Consider the following 22,790-nt stretch of genomic DNA (forward strand, 5'->3'; position numbering starts at 1 on the left):
ATAATGTAGTACGCTGCATTAGAAACTATAGACGCCATCTTTGATATCGAGAATGATTGGCAGGATCGCAATGTACAATGCAGACTATCAATTCACCTAAGATTCAGCATCACTGAAATTCAAACACTGCATCAAAACACAATGATACAGATAAATTCACGTGAATGAGTTGCCTATATTATAGAATAATACACGTGAATCCATATGAATCCACATGAATACAGGCTTGCTGAATACAAGCAATGGATTCTTGACTGTATTCATCTGTATATGCACTCCTTAGCTAAAATACAGGCAATAATACATGCTGATACAGTAAGTATAATCGGGTTTTCATGCAGTGAAATGTTCGCTACCCCCCCCCCCCGTCCCTCCCCACCAATTTCAACGGTAGGGTGAATCAAATTTTCGACTTTGATAAATACAAAGACGGTGACAACTTCTTAATTCTCCAAAAATATCAAATACAGCCTACAAAAACAGCCAACACATTGCATCAAAATGTTTAAATTAATTCAGTGCCCTAATTATGCGGGCAACGAGCATTTTAAGGTTATATGCTCTTCGAAAGTGAAGACTTAAGCTGTCGTCTAACTTTTATCAATTAAACTTTCGGCCATTCTCTTACTAAAGCAAGAATAAAAATCAGGAGTAACCATGCAAACTTTGGTACTAGAGAGACAAACTACCTAAGATTCCTGATATTTGAAATTCAAAATGGCCGCCATCCATGTGTTAACTCAACGAAGAAAAATAAAATTTTCGATTTTCGGAAAACTAAGACGTTGAAAACTTGTCTTTTATGTCAAGACCTTAAAATGAGAGCCACAAGAGGTGGATCAGAGGAGAATTGATAAAATTTGAAAGCCCGAATTTCTGTCCCAGAGCCGCGTTCTACCTCAAAACCAATGCTATACCAATGCTTGTAATGCTGGTATATAACGCCGTTTCAAAGGTCAAATATCTGTCTTACTGAGTTCGCCCTTGGGTCACGCGATATCACAGCTTTGATGACAGATGCATTCAAATACGTACACCTTTAGCGTTTCACGAAGTTAGGTAGTAACAACCAGCAGACATGTCATCAGCGCTTGGAATTTTCTAGGTCAGAAGTCCAATACAGGCGTGCCGAAATAACAACTTTTATTCAAGCCTTGGTGCAAACTTGAACCGGGCAGGTACGTTACAGTTTAAAATGTTGAGCATTGAAACGGAAAGTGCGTTGTAGACTGCTGATGAATGTTGGTGACACTAAGTGGACTTTGTTCCATGTCTGAATCATCATTGCCCGAAAATATCTGCTTTTGGTAGAATTTGCTGATTCATAGTTGTTAACTGCGTACAAAGGTCTTATCAGAAACAGATAATATGAATTTTATTTGGCTTTCCTGGTATATCAGCTAACTTAGCATATTTTCACTGCTTTCATTTGTAAGTCAACATTTATATTACTAGATGTTGCAGACATTAATGACTTGGAATGTTTCATAGGTCTAAAAGTGCTCTTTGCCTTCTTCGCGTCTCTACACTGCTTGGACATAGCAAATTGCAATAATGCAAAAAATGGATGAGAAGTTGTCCGATGCGATATGCTTTTCAACGGAAATGACAGTAGTAAACAAACACAAATTTTGAAAATCGAAAATGGCGGCGGTCACGCATGACAGCAAAACTGCATTTCGGAGAGTGGACATTGGTGCCATTTTACCAAATCAAGTGCAATGGTAAATTGGCAACGTTCAGATGACTTTGGAACTCTATGATGTCATATAATTGGCATCAAAACAACAACAACATTTTAGAGTAGACGATAAAAACGGAAAACTCATACAACTTGACTATGTATGACGAGCTTTTTGACCTACAAACAAGGTCACCTAAAATCGTATGCTGTTACTAATCTTGTGATATTTTTGCATCTATCTTTGAATCTACAGTCAATTACACCCACAAAATGCACCCGTCATGAAAAATCTTTAGAACATTGTGAAATCTATTTTTTGCAATTTATAATTGTACTTCGAATCATTATGATAAGGTGACTTAAGGAACGTACCCATATTCAGGCACTGGCAATTTAGAAATTCTTTCAACATATTATATTCTCTCAGTTGTATGGCTATTCAAGTGAAACATTTCCCATGCTAGGTCTTATATTTACGCTGTCGATAGGTTGCTTACGAGAATAGCGGTGGATTTGTCAACTGTGAGTATAACAACAGCTGAATCGACTGACCAATATGTGACATATACCTAAGATAGCGTGAAATGTATTGCCTAAACCCTTGATTTCTAATTTTTAAATATTAATATAACCTTTACAACCTCTCTGACATTGATAACCTCTTTGTACATTGCATTACTCTAAGCAAAGCCTTCGGTCCACGTTGCTAGGTAGTCACAAATGCTAGCAATTAATTTAACATATGAAAAAGCTCTGCTTTATTGGAAAGATGAATTTTTTTAGTTGTAAACTAACGATATATCCACATAAGGAACTATATCTACATCTTATTTTATGCAGACTGGAGTCTAAGGTAGACAATGTTGTTTCACAATATATATTTGATACAGTGACTTATTTTAGAGATAGAAAAATGACAAGATATCTTTCCTGCTCATTGATGCAATTATTTTCCTTTGTTTCACAGGTTTTCTGTAGAAAGATGCTTTTTTATGAACAAAATAACAGTCAAAAAGGCATTAAAAAGGCAGTTTTTGTCATTATTAGCTGTGCTTTTATGGTTTCAATGTTACAAGAAAAGGTCCTCTCAGACACTGTACACATCAGATTTGGTTAAAAAAGCTCTCTATGGCTCCTCAGGAGATTTAATTGGATGGTTGGCAAGTCTTAGCACCCATCAAAGTTTTTGATTCACTGCTTTTTCCTCTTTGATATTAATGATTGACATCCATTTCTGTACAACAGTTCAGGTTAAGCAGAGAAAGTGGGAAACACATTCACAGCTCATTCAAAATACAGCTCATTCAAAATGTACTGTATTCAAACTTTAAGATTCACACTTTGAAATTCCTATCTTACAACTGACATGTCAACAATTTCATTAAAACATAAAATGACTATTTAAAATATAAATATATGTAAAATGTAAAATATAATATATATATATATATATAATTTATGTCCACCTTTTGTTTTACCTATGTCGCGCCCCGGGGGGTCACCCTGTTTTCGAAATTAGGAATAGGGGGGTCACCCTGTTTTCAAAATTTGGAATAGGGGGGGGTCAGCCACTTTTTGACGTCGGCAAACAATAATCCACCGCCCCCCAGGCCGAAGAAACTGACCAGTCCCTTATCAATTTGGGATAACAAGGTGGGTCTCTATCGCTCTGTAGCATGTATTTTGGTAGTTGCTGTCGATTTCTCGAAGCGCTTCAAATTCATTTTCTGCACGTTTTCATTTGTTGAAGAATGTGAAATATCTTCAGAAGTTTAATGGCCTCGAGAAATTAATCTCTTTTGATGTTGATGTTGGCGACTTTGTACTGTAGAAATCTTGCTCAAAACTCAAAAGTGACTCTTATCATAATAACTGAAAGATCAAAGGATGCCATCATAATATGCAAGTTGTATTTTGTTATTCATGAGTAAAACTACTTGAATAATTTGATTATTGACAACATAATAGTTAAAAATGATGAGACACCTATGATATGCATTGATGTTAAAATTAGTTCTTACATAATATATTGAAGAACTTGCTCTTATGTGTATGGCCAAGATATCTGTGTGTTTTAAAAAGTAACATAGACCATGCCAATTGCATGTTTCCTACCAGGGTAGATTTCAACCTTAGCAAATAGAATTTATCAAGCTTGTATATTTTGATGGCATGTCAGACAATCGGCTAGACTTACTATCCACTATCAGCGAAACGTGAAAGAATGTGAGGAACTCTCGAATCGAGGCTGTTTGTGGTAATTGGTCGAATCAAACAATCCAACGATTGAATAATTTATATGTATTGCCAATGACACCTTTTTGAACGTTTAACATGATGTCGTTGGTGAGAAAAATGTTGCTAAAATGTCCAAAGTGATTAAGTGGTCCTGACAAGTCGCATATGCTCAAGTGGTCAAATAAAATATTGCTATATTTCTGTAAGAAATCATGTCTTTCATTTACTCAACTTCATTTATCAGTAATGTGCCTAAAGGTCCAGATGTCTTCCTTTATTTGGTTTTTGCAGTATTTTTCCTGTATGTTTGCTCGTTTCTTGTTCAAAATACAAACACTTGGCTGTGACCCATATTGGAGACTTAGGTTCTGAGTTACAGCTTCAACGTTGTTTTGTTAAAGGTATACAGTCACCTGTAATCTAAATATGCCCATATATGGTCAAAGGGGCGTTCCTTGGTATTCAAAATTCCCATGTGAGGGCGCTGTTTTTAAAAGGCGGCCACCCGCTTAAAATCTATGATTGGTTAGATTTTCTCTTTCCATGGTAACTGTGGCAAAATTGGAATAGGTGACAGTATACCTTTAATAGCATGTGTAAAACCGTCATTACATCACAATCGATGATCGTCTTCATGTTCTTTGCTACCTTTAGGAAAGTGAATACACAGAGATAGGAGCGATAGAGAAGGTCAACGACATGGAAAGCGATGACAAGATGGATCAGGCTGTTACAGGACAATACAAAAATCCTGAAGTTGATGACAATATGAAATCTGGACTCTCAAAGGTATTGATTGTAATGACTCCTTCAGTCAAAATCAGATTGTTGATAAAGTACTGTTGATAAAGTAGCTCAGCAAATGAAATCATTCATCGTATATGTCCTATTATAATATGATTGGACAACTCAGAAAAATATATAGATAAATAACGGTTATCTACCATAAGATTGACTTCTAGAGCACCACTGACTTCGTCGGGCGTTGTAATAAAACAGGCACTGTTAAATCGATAGCATATACAGAATTATTCTGCATAATATTTTTTTCTTATACTGTATGTTAAAACGTTTTATACTTCACCACCCGCAGTTTGTAATTTCTAATATTATACACTGTGTGAAAACCATAGATATGCCATGTCACTTATGAATTTTTAAAATTATGCAGAATGTTAGATCATTAAATGGATTCTTCTCTATGAGTAGCTACACATTCCAAAATATTGTAGTGTCGTTCATCAAATTTTCGCCCATGAAAAAAACATATTTGATAAACTTTACATCTTTATAATTGCAGAAACTGGCAGATGGGATAAATGGATTTTACAGGTGGTGCAATGGATACTCAAAGGAGTTCAAGATATGTGTATATGGATTACTTGTTGCGTGTTTTTGTGCATACTTCATTTATGCTTGTTGGTATAATTTCTACAATGCCCTAGCCTTATTCATATTCACTGGACTTACGTTATTGTACCTAATTTATGCCCTGATAAGGGATAGATGTGGCGATGTTCTATGGGAAAAGTGTTTATCTCCATGCTGTGGAGTGCTAGGCAAGTACTGGTACATTCTCAAATGGTGAGTATGAGATATTCACTTTCGTCTTGCTTACAATATTAATGTGCGTGTTATTTGTATTTGAATTATCGAACTCCCATTTCGTGTATGGATATTTGTAACATATTTTTTATCAAGACTCATTGAATGTGTTGTTATTAACTGACTTGAACAAATATACATTAAAACATATAACATCTATCTATCTATCTATCTATCTATCTATCTATCTATCTATCTATCTATCTATCTATCTATCTATCTATTTGTCTGTCTGTCTTGTCTCTCTGTCTGTCTTTCTCAGGCCAGTCTTTATTATCCTAATCCTTGGATTAATTGTATATCTTATCTATGAAGCAAGAGATTATCCACCTCAACTGATGTCCTCTGTTGGCGCCTGCGTATTTGTTCTCTTTGGCTTTATCTGTTCAAAGTATCCTGCTTCGGTACGAAAATATTTAGAAACGAAAGTTAATGATTTTTCACACCCTACATAACACATGTGATTGTCGAACAAGGGTTAAAATAATTTATCGTGTGATAAAATGTAGCTGCAGAATGTGGTAAAATAGAACTCGAACATCACGCCGTCCCTAATACACTGAAATCAAAAGTACATAAAAGAAATATCGACCACCGCTATGCATCGGAATTGCTGTCGCAGTTACTTTTTTTGCAATGTATCAAATAAACATCTAAATAAGGCCACTTTATGTTATCAATAATCAACTTGGAAGGAAATTATTCATACTGGTATAAAGTCACAAAGTAATAAGGTCACTTGATAATTGCCTAATGAGATAATAATGGGAATGATGTTTTTTAAAAGAGCGTAAATAACCATCCGTTAATTTACAAAAAAGCTACACAAACGATAATACAGGAGCTAACACGTACACAGCATGCCGTAGTCTTAAATTTACTACCATGATGTTCTAACTGGGGAGAATCATGTTTATTATAAAACATGACAATGTCACAGGGACTACTAAATCACTAGCATGTCAAGAATTATTTTGCATATAAAGTAAGAGAGAGAGAGAGAGAGAGAGAGAGAGAGAGAGAGAGAGAGAGAGAGAGAGAGAGAGAGATATAAGAAATATAAATTGGCAAAATGTTTTTCCAACTTAGACCCCTTCATGTTTTGACCGGGGGTCGGCGGAAATCAGGGGTTAATCTTACAACATGGACCAAGGAGGGGTCAGACATTGAAAAGGACAGTTTTTGGAGACGTATTTTACATGAGATGTTTGTGGAAATGGAGCAATTAAAACAAAATTGAACAAAGCGTATAGTTTGAAAGGATAGAATGTCAGTACAACCTAAGCAGTTTACAATCCATCCATAGACACAACTGCCTTAGATTTCTCTTACTGCAGGAACTTTCTATTTTATCACAACTGCGGCAGTTGACGACATTTCTAGGGATAAAACTACAGTTTTGGTACAAACTAGAACAATAAACGATATATACACTTTTGCATGGCTGACTGCAGTTTTTGCACATTTTAGACAATTGTAATTACCAGTACATTTGCATTTTGCGTTTTTCAGATTAGATGGCGATCTGTGTTTTGGGGTCTCGGCCTGCAGTTCTTGTTTGCACTATTCATTCTCAGAACCTATTTCGGATACAAATTGTTCGAATGGATCGGTGACTTCATGCAAGTGTTTCTTTCGTTTGCTGATCATGGCGCTGAATTTGTCTTCGGAGAAGATTTTAGAGACCATTATTTTGCTTTTGTGGTACGTAAATATCTATAATTGTGCTATAGAGTCGATGTCTAATTTCTTTACACCTGAATGGATTTGTATTCACTCTACATCCTAAAACCAATTAATTTTTATGTTGCAATTTACCTTTCCAAACTATGACGTTATATACTGCATCAATTATTGGAAACTTTTACTTTGATTCAAAGATTCCTATATCCGTAAGATACAGCATGTCCCTCTGGACCATCCAGTATCTCATAACACTTACAATGTATATTTTCATAATCAATGACATTTTAGACTGTAATACCTGATGACTACATATAATAACACAAGGCAAAATGTGTAATGTACATATTGTTGTATACTCACTGATGACAACCTGCTGGGCTTTCTGTGTTATATTAAATGTACAGCTATTGCCTTGTGTCACGACATCCAATCGTTTTGCTTTGACTTTGATCAGTATTAATATCAAGATCTTTATTCCACACTTGAATAGAAGCAATTTATTTCAACAGTATATCACCACCGCCCTATTTGTAGGAAATAAGATTAGTTTGTGAAAGTCAGCTTGTTAGTATAACAACAGCGTTACTATGAGTAGTATTTTGTTGTTCATATTTTTCCAGATTTTACCAGTAGTCATATATTTTGCAAGTTTCATGTCCATTGCATACTACTCCGGAGCAATGCAATGGGTAATTCTAAAGATTGCATGGCTGTTTGAAGTGACTATGGCAACAACAGCCTCCGAATCAGTAAATGCCTCCGGTAATATTCTAGTGGGACAGGTAAGGCTTCCGATCTAAATTTGATAAAGCTTTTTTCTGCCATAAAACGTATTTCTGAAATCTCTTTCATAATCTTGAAGAATAATGGAAATTATCGGTTGCTTCAAAGAATATCTTTAAAAGGTACATGATCTAAACTATTCATGCGTCAATTAATGCACGCTGTAATTTTCACAGAACATGTGCAAAATATCCTTGAAATACTGTCATTTCAACAAACGGAAGAAAATTTCAAAAGTGGTGTCACCATCCTTAACTTGGAGATAATAAAAGCAAAGTCGTTTCTTTTTCTACAAAACTCCTTCATGTTCATACCAAATGCACACGAAAAAAATGCTGGCAGTTGTTTTTCTAATTGCTTTTCGATATTTCATCGTGCATCTTCTCTGCTTGGTTAGTAACTCATTTTTGTCTCCAAACATTTAAAAGCCATTCTTTGGAAATCTGTGTTGAAAGAAAATAATAATACTTCAGTAATAACTTGGTACCAACTTTTGGAAGACTGGAACTTGTTAAAAAACAAAGGTCGGAGCGTAAAACCAAAGGTTATAATGTAAATTCGTACAATATATCTCAAACATTAAGACAGGAATAATTATTTTTCACGCCCTATTTCTTGGCTTCTCACTACTGCCTACAAAGTATACGATTATAAAGGAAATGACAACATTTTATTTTTTTGGCAGCCACACTCGCGATCTTTGACTTTGTTTGAAATATTTTTAACTCTATGATGTGTCGAACAAACAACATTGTCTACCTTAGACTCCACTCTGCTTAAAATAAGATGTAGATATAGTTCCGTATATGGATATATCGTTAGTTTACACCTAATATCAACTTTAAGAGATTGTCTTAGACTCTTGGTCACTCGTTGCAGCCCCTTTAACGTGACACATATCTGGCATTTGATTTTATCTACAGAATGAAGCTCCCTTACTAATCAGACCTTTCCTGGTTCACATGACTCGTTCCGAACTGCATGCCGTGATGGTCGGCGGCTTCGCTACAATTGCCGGGAGTGTGCTGGCGGCGTACATCGCCTTCGGCGTCAGCGCATCTCACCTGATTTCCGCTTCAGTCATATCAGCGCCCGCAGCGTTGGGGATATCAAAACTCTTCTATCCAGAGACAAGCCGTAACAAAGCGATCAACCGGGAAGACATTGCCCGGTTAATAGAAAACCCGTAAGCAAGCTGTCAATTACTTCTCTGATTTAAAAATCAAAAACACTCCGTAAGGTTGTAAGATAGGGTACCTAAAGATCGAAAATACACTTTTGATTAAGGCAGTTAGCATATTAACATTGACATAACTTTTGCCCTAACTTTCCTTAACGAAATTTCAAGCGAGAATAAAAACCTTGAAGTGAGAGTGATAAAATTTGGTATATGATCTCACCCAATATTTCACAACACTTGAAATTCAAAATGGCCGCCATCCCTGAGTTAATTCCCGGCAAAATTATACTTTATATTTTTCCTGAAAGTAGTCTGTGAAAATTTATTTACTCAAGATGTGTCCCCATACGTTGTTGACCAAACTGTAGAAATTTAAGAGCTCGAGGCGCATTTTACCTAATCTCAACCTTGTTTCATTTTAGTGCATATGTCATCTTGCACTTAACAAGACATTTATTGAAAGATCTGTATACAATCTTGAAAGTTAACTGCAGTTTTCGAGGTATTCCATTAAGGGATTATTTTCTGGGCATATCAACTCCAATGAATTCTGGAAGATGGGTAACTCAACTCACAGTCCTAGCAGAACAGTTCGTTATAATGTATGCTTGCCTAAACAGTAGCAATTGATCTTATCATGATATTTCAAATTTCAAGTTGGTTATGTTCTTTTTTCAGACCGGAAAGAAATATCGTCGAGGCAGCAGCAAATGGTGCCTGCCAAGCTGTTATTGTAGTTGCTTACATCGCTGCCAATCTCATCGCGTTTGTGTCGCTAATTGCTTTACTTAATGCGATCCTAGGATGGATAGGGTGGATGGTTGGCATACCAAATCTTAGCTTTGAGGTACGTTTGCATTAACACCTTCCCCAGAAGTCACAAGAATCGTTGAATGTATAGATTGAGTCATTATAAACAAAGCAATAACATCAAAATGAACTGAAACTATACAAAGTTTCCGTTTCGATCGTTAAATATTTAACGAAAAAAAGTGTTTATGTATAGATTACAAAATCGTATGCCTTAAAATGAGATGTATTTTCTAGTCCTGGCATAAAAGAACGGACAACACGATAACTGTCCACAATAAACAATTTTACCATTAAAATGATGCTGCTGATGTGTAGCGTGCTCGAAAGGTTATATCTGATTTGTCGATTGTCGCTATTCACAGCAACTTAGGGAGTCTATTTGTACGATCAATTATAACGGCCAGGTTCAGCCAATCAATTGGATAACAGCTTCTGACATGCTGCACATTAAACCAAAAGATGAAGCCAATTTCGAAAAGTCAGTTATTAGTTTATCAGATAGAAAACAAATATTGGAGAGTTCGGCTATGGACGACCTGTCAGCTTAGTTCAGCACAACGGCTGCATATTTTTAATCCTACAACACATACAAACAAACAATGCTCTGTCGTTCGGGTATTTTGCTTTAAAATATTAGCTTTTAAACAATTACAGAATTTCAATATTAAAAGTAGTCTAACAGGCGTAACACCTGTTGTCTTAATGTATTCAAACCATATTTCGAGATATATCCTCAAGTTACAGATATAATTCAACTTGTACGTAATTATTGTTGACTTGCCTTCTTTCAGTTGATCTGTTCCTACATTTTCATGCCTATCGCATTCCTAATCGGAGTTGAATGGGATGATTGCAGATTGGTTGCTGGTTTGATTGGTACAAAACTGTTCATCAACGAATTCGTTGCCTATGAAAAATTATCTGAATTGATTGCAAACAGAGAAGCTGGAATTGAACCATACATGTCGGTGAGTATCTCCCCCTTCAAAACTCAAGTTTCGAAACTTTTTGATTTAATTTGATATTGGAATGCTATCAAGCATGGTGAGTATCATTCTACTCCATACGATGAGGACTCATTTTATTTATTTCGTTTCTCTGAAGGTCCGATCTGAAGTCATTTCTACCTATATTCTGTGTGGCTTTGACAACTTGTCAAGCGTTGGGATGCAGCTTGGAACGCTGTCAGCATTGGCGCCTTCTAGGTCACAAGACTTGGCTTCCATAGCTACTCGAGCGCTCGTCGCCGGAACAACTACTTGCTTCATGACGGGATGTATTGCAGGTGCAGTTCAGAATTCAAATATTAAATCCCACTTTAAAATTACACATTCTTTTAATTGAGTTCTCAGTATAACCGTTCACTATTTATGGAACATAGCTTCGATCTTCCCACGCAATTATTTTGTCTTACGTGACCGAAATTGCAATTAAGCGCTACATTAACATCACAGTTATAAGTAGGAGTTGAAAGTACACTTTATCAGTCAGCGACCGGAGTAAAGAATGGACGAACCAAGAAATTACAACCTGACAAATACGTGACTGAAGGCTTATGCTTCCATACTGACGTGTCAGTCTTACTTGATCTGGTTCAAAGTATCAACGAATGGCGATCTACAAATCTCTAAAATGCAAACAACTGTTTCTAAAACAGTATATATAGTTCACAATAGGGATACCAGTCCTTGCGATCATACTGTTCATACTTTTCCATCAACTTGAACAGTATCTGGCTAATTGTTCGTCCTGGTTATGCCCAACTATTTTATGTTCCTTCTTTTGGCATTGTGTTTTATTAGTCCACTATTTTCACCATCTGCTCATATTGTTGTCATTTATACTCCCTCTTCAGTATCAATTACAAATTTTATGTATGTACTCATACAGGCATGTTGTACACGGACTGGGACATCTCTGACCAATCAGAAGACGCTGTTAATGCCACTGCCGCCATCTTTGACAGTGGCTGGTCCTTAGCAACGAAGCTTGGTTTCTAATAATCGGTGGCTCTATTACCAGTCCAACAAGCTGCAATAAAGCTGTCTGGCTTTTGTTTGCCAAAATGTTGCAAGGACATCGTCTTGGTCGTGAATCTAATTATTCAAAATGAACCACAACTTTGTTGATATGACATCCGTTCGTTCTGTAACAGTATTTTTCGAATCGTTGAATTGTCTGATTTCAGCTGTAAACATTTAGCTTTCAATAGCTTTTAAAACATTGTGGCGATAATGTGATATGTATGTTTATTTCCATGAAGTTTGATAGAGTAAATGCATTTTCTACACTTCTAGATGCTCGTTTATCAAGTGTGTGGCATCATTTGACTGTATACCAAAATATGTAGGGTTTTAACATTACACTAAGCTGTATCATAACTAACACGATTGGAACGAATTTGGGATTCTTGGATTTTCATATTTTTCAAATTTCTCAAAAATGCTAGGTGCCCTGTAGCTGAATGTTGCGATATAACATATTACTCATCAAAACAAGCGTGTTACTTAAACAGAAAAGCAGACGAGCTTACATTTGAAGATCAAATAGACATTACTTCACCATCCAATTATCCCAAATTAGTAGTAATCGTATTATCTTTGTTTTCGAATAATGTGCCCCTCAGTTGCGCAGCGTAAATATCCTAAAATATTTGTAATTTTGCAATAATCAGCTAAAGAAAACCTAACATTTTTGACAAATTTTAAAAATATGAAAATCCAATTATCCCAAATTAGTTCAGATCGTGTTCTGTATTTACAGGCAGAAAATGTTTCAATAAACAAAATAGTTCATTTTGAATTGAATATCCCATTTATATCATTTGTTAATATGTTTTTTCTGAATTTGGAGTCGGCCTTTATTTTAGTTGTTTTCAAACAACTTTTCCCAAACTCCTTTCCTGTATAAGTGATTTAAACTTTACTTATTTCGAGTACAATTATTATGACATCGACGAAGCTTGGTGTTATTACCCTTTAATCAGATATGCATTATTCGGGAGTGGCTGTTTCCTTTAGTGGCATTCCGATAATCAGCGGGGAAATAGATAGTGGTCCACCTTGCTTTCTTCTTAATACAACCATACACTTTTAGTTGCAAAAGGTACAGTGTCACTTATCGGCACCTTCCGGTTTTTCAAAGATATTTCAATCCTTAACTACAGTTACGTAATCCGCACAACCCTAGGTCAAACTCGTCATTGAAATTTACTATACCCCCTCCAGCTCGATGCTTTTCAACGTGACAGTGATCGAGCTGTTTCGCAGTGTGGAAATTTGCCACGCATCCAAGAATGAAACGTGGACATTGCGCTCAGTTATTATGTTTATCTCCAAGAATAATAGTGTTCATCATACACTCTTTTGCAACAATATTGTTAGAAAAGTCTTTATCAGATGGTGAAGGACTAAATAGAGAACACGTAAAGTTTTGAGTACATTTTTCTTGCTTGAAGTCGAAATTTATTAACGATGTACGTTTTGTGTGATACAACTAAAATATGTAAAAATGTATTCACAGTGTAGCTCAACATTTTCGTTGCTGGTTTGCCGATCTATCTAATGATTTAAGGCAAATTTCTTGAGCTCCTAATATCTTATATTCCGTTACGTAAGAGTGAAATTTCAGAGTTTCTTTGGCCATTTGGAAACTATCTAATAGTATGAAACATGTAGTATATTTTCTGTTGAATTAATTGTAGGTTTTGGTAGTTGATAGATAGTTGTGCTAAATGTTATTGCACTGGTGTTTAGCTGCATGTTTCGACAAGTGGCTTAGTGTTAGTAACAAAGCGTGTTTTACGACTTTACTTGGATCTCCAATTTATGTGAAAATTGTAGCTCGTATGGATCCTTTTGAGCTGTATTAATGTCAGTATTACATAAAATACGTTTACCTTTAATATAGATTGCATTAATGAGAACTATTGATCAAGGTACAGTAGGAAAGAATGGATGGTAATTGGCAATCGAATTTCATGGTAGTTATTTGTCCAAGCTGACATAAACATGATATGATGTATTTGGTAACTACTTCACCGTGCCGAAACGTCAACCAACTGAAGTCCTTAAATGAAATAGAAATAATCTAAAGAAAACTATATATGTTCTAAGCTCTCCGTAATAAAAGTCCTAAATATTCCAAACAATTTAAGCGACTTGTATTAGACCTCTCAGAAGAAAACGAAGGACTGACACCATGTTATGGCGACGTGATTTGATGTGAATGCTACCTTTGGTATTTACAGAAACTTAGTTTAACCATAGATGGTACTAAATCCCATCCTTGATTCATGGCATGGATAGCTCCCATCAATCAACTGACGCAGTTAATTAAAAAAAACCGCAATCGCACATAGTGGTATACTGCAACAGTATCTTAGCCATTGAAAGGTCAAGGTTCAAACCACACGTTCTGTCACCTGCTCATTTACCAGGTAGCAGGTTAAATGACATTGTTTAGGAGAGTAACTTTGCCATCAAGGTTATTTTATACTATTTTGAATGATGAAAACCGATTTTAGTCTAAAATTAAATAGTAAGAAACCCGTCTTAAGGGTGAACAATCAATAGAATCAAAGACTTGTCAGGGTGGCTTGCCACGCGCCGTATTGGTCGCAATATAGACCAAGCTTCTACAGATATGTCCACGCTTTTGAGAACAGCACCTAAAGATATTGTAAAGTAAATGGAGAACTTACAGATCTAGAAAATGCTGATAATCTTCTTTCCAGAAAATCTGAGATCTGCAAGAATATTTTGAAGTTATCTAAAACCAAACAAAATATTGTGCAGACCACTCATTGCATCTCACATGTATAGTTTCACAAATGCAGTTTGAGACGTTTTTAGTACGTACTCCTTTGAAAACTGACTAGAGCGCCCCCAATACATCAGGGAACCTGTTCTGAAGTTCGTTTTAAATCGAATTAAACCATAATCTATTTGTCTTCATTTAATTTATTAGACCAGAGATTTCTCTGACATAGCCTTTCAATGATATTCGAACGACATCTGGGTTGTTGTAATTTATCAACTCCTGTTGTTATGATTTGTTCCGACAGGATACTCAGTTTACTTATCCTTACTAAGAAAAATGTAACAACTTAGCCGGATATTGAACCACTCTTTTTGAGAGTGGGGATTTAGCCGTGCGGTTCTCTCTGTGGCCTCTCCGCTAGGCGATTGATGCCGTATGTTGTGGGTTCGAAACCGATTGAAAACTAGCCGTATTTTCTACCCTGGGTTGGTAACTCTGCTGGTGGACAGAATTGTCCCAAAGGTTATCGTTCGCCCAGTTAAAGTGATGAAATTCGTTTCTTCGCTTCACTAAAGTGTGTATGTGCGATGTATGATAGTGAGCATGCGTGAATAGTGACTTCACGAACTCTACAACGTGTGGAGCGGTCTCAGTCAGAAAAATGTAACAACTTAGCCGGCTACTGAACCACTCTTTTTGAGAATGGAGATTTAGCCGAGCGGTTCTGTCTGTGGCCTCTCCGCTAGGCGACTGATGCCGTAGTTGTGGGTTCAACCCGATTGAAAACTAGCCATATTTCTACCCTGGGTTGGTAACTCTGCTGGTGGACAGAATTGTCCCCGAGGTTATCGTTCGCCCAGTTAAAGCGTGAAATTGTTTCTTTCGCTTCGCTAAAGTTTGTATGTGCGATGTGTGGTAGTGAGCATGTGTGAGTGAGTACTTCACGAACTCTACAACGTGTGGAGCGGTCTCAGTCAGAAAAATGTAACAACTTAGCCGGCTATTGAACCACTCTTTTTGAGAGTGGGGATTTAGCCGTGCGGTTCTCTCTGTGGCCTCTCCGCAAGGCGACTGATGCCGTATGTTGTGGGTTCGAACCCGATTGAAAACTTGCCATATTTTCTATCCACACTGCATGAAACCCAATAATTCAGATGAATTCACATTTATGAGTTGCCTGTATTATAGTATAATACACATGAATCACATGAATCCACATGAATACAGGCTTGCTGAATACAAAAAATGGATTCTTGACTGTATTCATCTGTATATGCACTCTTAGCTAAAATACAGGCAATAATCCATGTTAATACAGTAAGTATCAAAGGGTTTTTATGCAGTGCCAGGGTTGGTAACTCTGCTGGGGACAGAATTGTCCCCGAGGTTATCATTCGCCCAGTTACAGCGATATAATTGTTTCTTCGCTTCATAAAGTTTGTATGTGCGATGTATGATAGTGAGCATGCGTGCGTGAGTGCTTCAAGAACACTACAACGTGTGGAGCGGTCTCAGTCAGAAAAATGTAACAACTTAGCCGGCTATTGAACCACTCTTTTTGAGAGTGGGGATTTAGCCGTGCGGTTCTCTCTGTGGCCTCTCCGCTAGGCGACTGATGCCGTATGTTGTGGGTTCGAACCCGATTGAAAACTAGCCGTATTTTCTACCCTGGGTTGGTAACTCTGCTGGTGGACAGAATTGTCCCCGAGGTTATCGTTCGCCCAGTTAAAGCGATGAATTCGTTTCTTTGCTTCGATAAAGTTTGTATGTGCGATGTGTGATAGTGAGCATGCGTGAGTGAGTGCTTCACGAACTCTACAACGTGTGGAGCGGTCTCAGTCAGAAAAATGTAACAGCTTAGCCGGCTATTGAACCACTCTTTTTGAGAGTGGGGATTTAGCCGTGCGGTTCTCTCTGTGGCCTCTCCGCTAGGCGACTGATGCCGTATGTTGTGGGTTCGAACCCGATTGAAAACTAGGTTTATTATCCCCTATCACAATTTTACCCTCTGAACTATTTTATATTAACAGACAAATACATCATCTGTATATTGCTTGCTCAATTTATATCTTCTGTTCAGTGCATATGTACAAACATGTTGAAACTCGCCACATTAAGTTCAGGGGTCAACTTTGTAAGCCATATCTGATTGAAAAGTATGTGTATTGATTTAGTGATGAAACAATGATGTACTCCAAAAGGAACATTTTTGTGAGATCAACTCTACAGCGTGAGAGAAAGATCAGTCTTTGGCAAAATACAGATGTACACATTTTTTATGAAACTATCCAAGCATTTGACACGAACTAAGTATTAACGCACAAACATACAACCAAATGGTAATAGAACCGTAACATAGTCTAGAGCAGATAAATTAGTGTGACATTTAACCACAGATTTGATAAAATCAATAAGATTGCGAAGATCAATAGGCGTTTTGAAGATATAGTGTTTTCCTCTGAGCGCGTATGTGTACACAGTGTATTGACAGTGATTTATTGAAAAGTACTACAGCCAGCTTAAACATGTATTTACTGTCTTTAAAGCACACAATGCGTGCAAAGTGCTTCACTTCGTTATAGAGCTCTGAGCGAGAAGTATAAAAGAATGAGAAAAATGCGTCTTACGAATTTAGAAATCTTATTGCTTATGTGCATCTGTTGGTTGACTATCAAGGCAGAACTTGACGGAGGCGATGTCTGCAGTGAGGATTTTTGCGCTCGTCCTGACCTTTGCGCATATGTGTTCACTTTTGGTAAAGGTGAAAATGGTATTTGTCCAGCCGTTAGCAATGCCATTCAGTCTGTCAACGACCTCGAAGACGACATCGACTTGCTTTACGAAAGGTTTCGAGAGTCGAACAGAGCGATAGATCTGGTGAAGCAGGGACAAGATAACATCCTAGGTTTGATCTACCAACAGAATGAAGTTATCGGTGAATTAGAGAGTAGAATGGAAAGGAACGATAGCATCGCCGAACGATATTTTGATTTGCTGATGAATCAAATGGAAACGATAAAGGCAAATTTGACGAACCTGAATGCTCGAAGTGTTAATCTTAAGCAGATTATAAGGGAAGATCAAGTAGCCCACAGTACTCAACTCCAAATCCTAGACAGGAAGATCTCACAACTAGAAGCTAAAAATACTTTCTTTGAGGGGGAATTGACGAGACTTGGCTCACTAATAGGTTTGTAAATTAATTTTTTATTGTATTTCCGCTATTCACGTAACTAAGCACAAACAATACATTTCTTTATGTTGCTTAAATGCCCTGTGCTTCCAAATGTACATAATTAATCTTTGGGTAAACGTTCTGCAACTTTTGTCAAACAGCAATTGTATGATTAAGGCACAGTTCTGATTATTAAAGCGAACGCACGATGGCGCTGTCGTCTTGAAAAAAACACAGAAAATGAAACTACCTGTAATTGTGAAATGCCATATCTCCTGCTGCCACAGGTCAGGGGAATAAGAAATGGAGAGATGATCTCCGATGTGGACTGAAATTCCCACTTGCTGATGGTACTCCAGCCGAGTGTAATCCTGACAGTGACAAGCCATGTTGTTCGTCTATTGCTTGGTGTGGAAAGACCTGGGATCACTGTTCATGTGAAAACTGCATAGATTACCGCAGTAAGTGTTTATTTATTTATTTTTATTTATTTATTTATTTATTTTGCACAAAATGATATATAAACACCACAAAATGAACAAAATTGTGAATGGATTACACAGAAAAGTCTAAAGACCTATTTCCACTGTGGTCCATATAGACAAAAGACTAACAAAACAATGAAAAACAATACAAAGTAAGAAATCCGACAACAGGGAGTAAAACAAGCACTTCAAAAATATTAAATAATACTGACTGTAACCCTCTGAAAATCACATCAAAGATTAAATGAAATCTCTCCTGATACGAAAGACATAAGAATCTTGAAAATGTCATTTTAACTTTCTTTTAAAATTGTAACTGGAATCAATATTCCTTATACTACATGGAAGGCAATTCCATAACTGCGAAGCTGAGTACTGAAAACTTGTTTGAAATAATTTAGCTCCTCCTGGGATAAAAACTGAATTATTGCCAGAACGTGTATTATAATTGTGTACATTTTGTCCGGTAATGAAATTTGATGCTTGGTAGGATGGAGCTTGACCCCTTATTATTTTATGCATGAGATTCAGTTTCAGATACGACACTCATTGCTCTACACGAAGCCACCCAAGTTTTTCAAAGTGAGGTGGCCCGATATTTTCCCTGGGGTGCATATCTAGAACAAACCTAATTATTTTATTTTGTGTTGTTTGTAGTCTATTTTTACTGACAACTTTCAAACCTTGATACCAGTAGGCACAGGCATAATCAAAAAGACAATTAATTACAGACTATTTCAAGCTTAGACTGTTCTTTTAAGAAATGATTCGAATTGAAAGAATTGACTCCGTTTTACCAAGATGTAAAGTAATTTGTTATCCACTAACCATTCATTCAAACTTTGCAAATGTAAGCTTAGTTTGTTTTGTATTTTACCAATATCCTCGTCAGAGACCATCAGTGCTGAGTCGTCAGCATACAAAAGAAGTTTACAATTTACAGCAGAACACATGTCATTAACATATATTGAAAACAGAATCGGACCCAGTATCGATCCTTGAGGTACCCCACAATTAATGTGATTAAATGATGACATATGATTATTTACGTTGACCACTTGCTGTCTGCCAGTCAGATAAGAACTGAACCAACAAACAGCTTCGTGATTCAGGCCCAACGCTTTAAGGTGAAGTACTACGAATTACGTCAAAATTAGGTTGAGGTGTCATTTTCTTGAAACTTTGCACGAATATTCTTGGAAGTTGTGCAAGTGCAAAAATGAAATTAAAAATGGGGGTCACCACGCTCGTTTCCATGGAAACGGACGTTAAAATGGCGTCGTTAGAAATAAATAAAAATGATATAATTCACTTAAACTAAAGAAAGCAATTATAAAACGCTCAGCAAATGAGTGAATTTTAATAAATACCAAGAATTAAGATCCATATCTATCGAATGTATGGTTTTCATGATGTTTGTAAAGAAATTTGAACATAAGTATCGATTACAAAAAGACGATAACGAAATTATATCACTACATAATTTTCGGACTTTCTTCCTGTCGCTTTGAATGGTGTCATTTTGACCAAACTTGGCAAATAAAATCCTTACATAATACCATTTAGTTTACACTTTTAATAAAAGGGTGTCACCACGCTACTTTTTACAATATCTCCAGGTGAATGGGTAATATGCGCCATGTCAATGGGAGAGAAATGTTAGTTTTGCGCTCATATTGAATAAAAACCAGCTTTCTAGGGGGTCAAAATATGACAAAGTTAAAGGTCACATGTATTTCTAAGAGACTGGGTCAAAAAATTAGGTAAAAGTTCAATTTCAACAATGACAGATGATGTTAAATACATGCGCTACAAAATAACCCATTTGCGGCAGGCTGGAGTTAAATCTGCGCAGAAATGTTCTAAAGCGTGTGCGCGTCCGAATTCGTCGCCCTTTACCTTAAGCTTATCTAATAAAATCCCATGATCCACGGTATCAAATGCCTTCTGAAGGTCGATAAGCACCACCCCTGTTCGTTTACCCTGGTCAATTTGGTGTTTGATATGATCAGTGATGTAAATCAAGCATGTATCAGTAGAGTATCCTGGTCTAAATCCTGATTGAAATTCATACAGTAAGTTGTTTTTCAATAGGCACTCTTCTAGCTGGTCATAAATTATTCTCTCCAGAACTTTAGAAACAATGCTTGTAATCGATACTGGCCGATAATTACCTTCAAAAGTTTTGTCATTCTTTTCGTAAACTGGGACAACTTTGGCATTTTTTAAATCATTCGGAAAAACTTGTTGATGAATTGATAAATTAATAACATGAGTTAGAGGAGCAGCAATTTGCTCAGCGCCATCTTTAATAATTTTGGCCTGAATATTGTCTAAACCTGTCGATTTAGTGCTTTCAAGAGAGGAAAGATGATTATAGACAACAGAATCACTGACAACGGACAGTTTGAAACCGTTTTCTACAACTCCTTTGTCAGAGTAAAAATGTTTGACATGGTCTATGCCAAACTTACCTGACATAGGAGGTAGTTTGTCGACAAGTGAAGATGCTATTGTGCTGAAGAAGTGATTAAATCTTTGTGCAACTTTTGTTTTGTCAAAACAAACCTCATTGCCTATAAGCAAGCCAATATTTGTGAAAGTAGAACCAACTTTTTTAAGGGGAGCTCCCAAGTTTTTCAAGATTTTCCAAACCTCTTTTGAGTTTTGGTGAAATAGGAAGAGCATGGTAGGACCGCAAACAATGATTTCGCCTGTATTTTTTATGCAAATTGGAATATATTTAAGGTGATTATGGGTTGATCAGTGGTACTATTATGTTGACCATTCTTTAAACTGTTTCTATTTTGGGTTATCGACGAACGTTTGCTAAAACCACACATTTGATATATCAGATTGTACGTCTGATCAGCAATTGGCAATGTCACAACCTTTAGCAGAAAGCTCACTACGGGTCTCAGTTGGGGTCATGTGGTTCGTATAGTCTACTTACAATCATGTGCATTGTCGATTATTATAATGCATTCTTCACTGAGGGAGGAACCAAACCCGAAACCTCTGTTGATTTAATCTCCTGGCACCAAGTGTTTTATCTGCTGTTTTTAAGTACCCTAGCCTTACCTCCTTTTTGAGGGAGGTCTATCGAATCGGATACTAAGCTCACTAATTGGTTTGTAATTTACTTTTTTTTATGACAGCATTACTAGAAATCATTAGTTGTTGAAATTCATCGGAAAATTTACACTGTTTATTTCAACAAACGTTAGCATTACACATCATTATGTTGCTGTAATTACCTTTGCTGCCAAGTCAGTGTAAACGTTCAGTAACTTTTAATCAACAACCATGGTAGTAAGGTAAAGTTCTGATTATTTAGGCGAACGCACGATGACGCTATCGTCTCGATAAAAACACAGAAAATGGAACTACCTGTAATTTTGAAATATTATATCTCCTGCTGCCACAGGTCAGGGGAATAAGAAATGGAGAGATGATCTCCGATGTGGACTGAAATTCCCACTTGCTGATGGTACTCCAGCCGAGTGTAATCCTGACAGTGACAAGCCATGCTGTTCGTCTATTGCTTGGTGTGGAAATACCTGGGATCACTGTTCATGTGAAAACTGTATAGATTACCGCAGTAAGTGTTTGAGTTTTAGTCAAATAGGAAGAGCATGGTAGGACCGCAAAAATGATTTCGGTTGTAAAATTTTACACAAATTGGAATATATTTAAGGTGATTATGGGTTCATCAGTGGTAATATTACGTTGAACATTCTTTAAACTGTTTCTATTTTGGGTTATTGACGAACGTTCGCTAAAACCACAGATTTGATATATCAGATTGTAGGTCAGATCAGCAATTGTCAATGTCACAACTTTTGGCAGAAAGCTCACTACGGGTCTCAGTTGGGGTCATTTAGCTGGTAGTCTACTTACAATCATGTGCATTGTCGATTATTATAATGCATTCTTCAATGACGGAAGAGCCCAACCCGAAACCTGTACTGCTAAATCAGTGTAAACGTTCTGATTATTTAGGCGAACGAACGATGGCGCTGTCGTCTCTGATGAAAACACAGAATATGTATCTACCTGTACTTGTGAATGTTATATCTCCTGCTGCCACAGGTCAGGGGAATAAGAAATGGAGAGATGATCTCCGATGTGGACTGAAATTCCCACTTGCTGATGGTACTCCAGCCGAGTGTAATCCTGACAGTGACAAGCCATGCTGTTCGTCTATTGCTTGGTGTGGAAACACCAGGGATCACTGTTCGTGTGAAAACTGTATAGATTACCGCAGTAAGTGTTTGAGTTTTAGTCATTTAGTCAAATAGGAAGAACATGCAAGACCGAAGCACTGATTTCGTCTGTAAACATTTTACACAAATTGGAATACATTTAAGATGATTATGG

General features: G+C 36.8%; 2 protein-coding genes across 2 annotated transcripts; both read left to right on the plus strand.

Annotated features, from left to right (window-relative positions):
- Positions 1 to 1,055: 1,055 nt before the first annotated feature.
- Positions 1,056 to 12,279, plus strand: LOC139119055 (solute carrier family 28 member 3-like). Its single transcript, XM_070682675.1, has 11 exons — positions 1,056 to 1,178; positions 4,577 to 4,711; positions 5,223 to 5,506; positions 5,790 to 5,931; positions 7,040 to 7,231; positions 7,834 to 7,995; positions 8,920 to 9,182; positions 9,855 to 10,023; positions 10,781 to 10,957; positions 11,094 to 11,274; positions 11,880 to 12,279. Exons 2-11 carry the CDS (start codon positions 4,622 to 4,624, stop codon positions 11,987 to 11,989), a joined length of 1,770 nt encoding a protein of 589 aa, XP_070538776.1. The 5' UTR covers positions 1,056 to 1,178; positions 4,577 to 4,621; the 3' UTR covers positions 11,990 to 12,279.
- A 5,030-nt stretch (positions 12,280 to 17,309) lies between these two features.
- Positions 17,310 to 22,711, plus strand: LOC139149728 (uncharacterized). Its single transcript, XM_070721678.1, has 4 exons — positions 17,310 to 17,940; positions 18,213 to 18,386; positions 21,838 to 22,011; positions 22,503 to 22,711. The coding sequence occupies exons 1-4, from the start codon at positions 17,358 to 17,360 to the stop codon at positions 22,709 to 22,711; spliced, it is 1,140 nt and encodes a 379-aa protein (XP_070577779.1). The 5' UTR covers positions 17,310 to 17,357.
- The last annotated feature ends 79 nt before the right edge of the window (positions 22,712 to 22,790 follow it).

Source organism: Ptychodera flava, chromosome 2, assembly GCF_041260155.1.
Source record: "Ptychodera flava strain L36383 chromosome 2, AS_Pfla_20210202, whole genome shotgun sequence".
NCBI lineage: Eukaryota > Metazoa > Hemichordata > Enteropneusta > Ptychoderidae > Ptychodera > Ptychodera flava.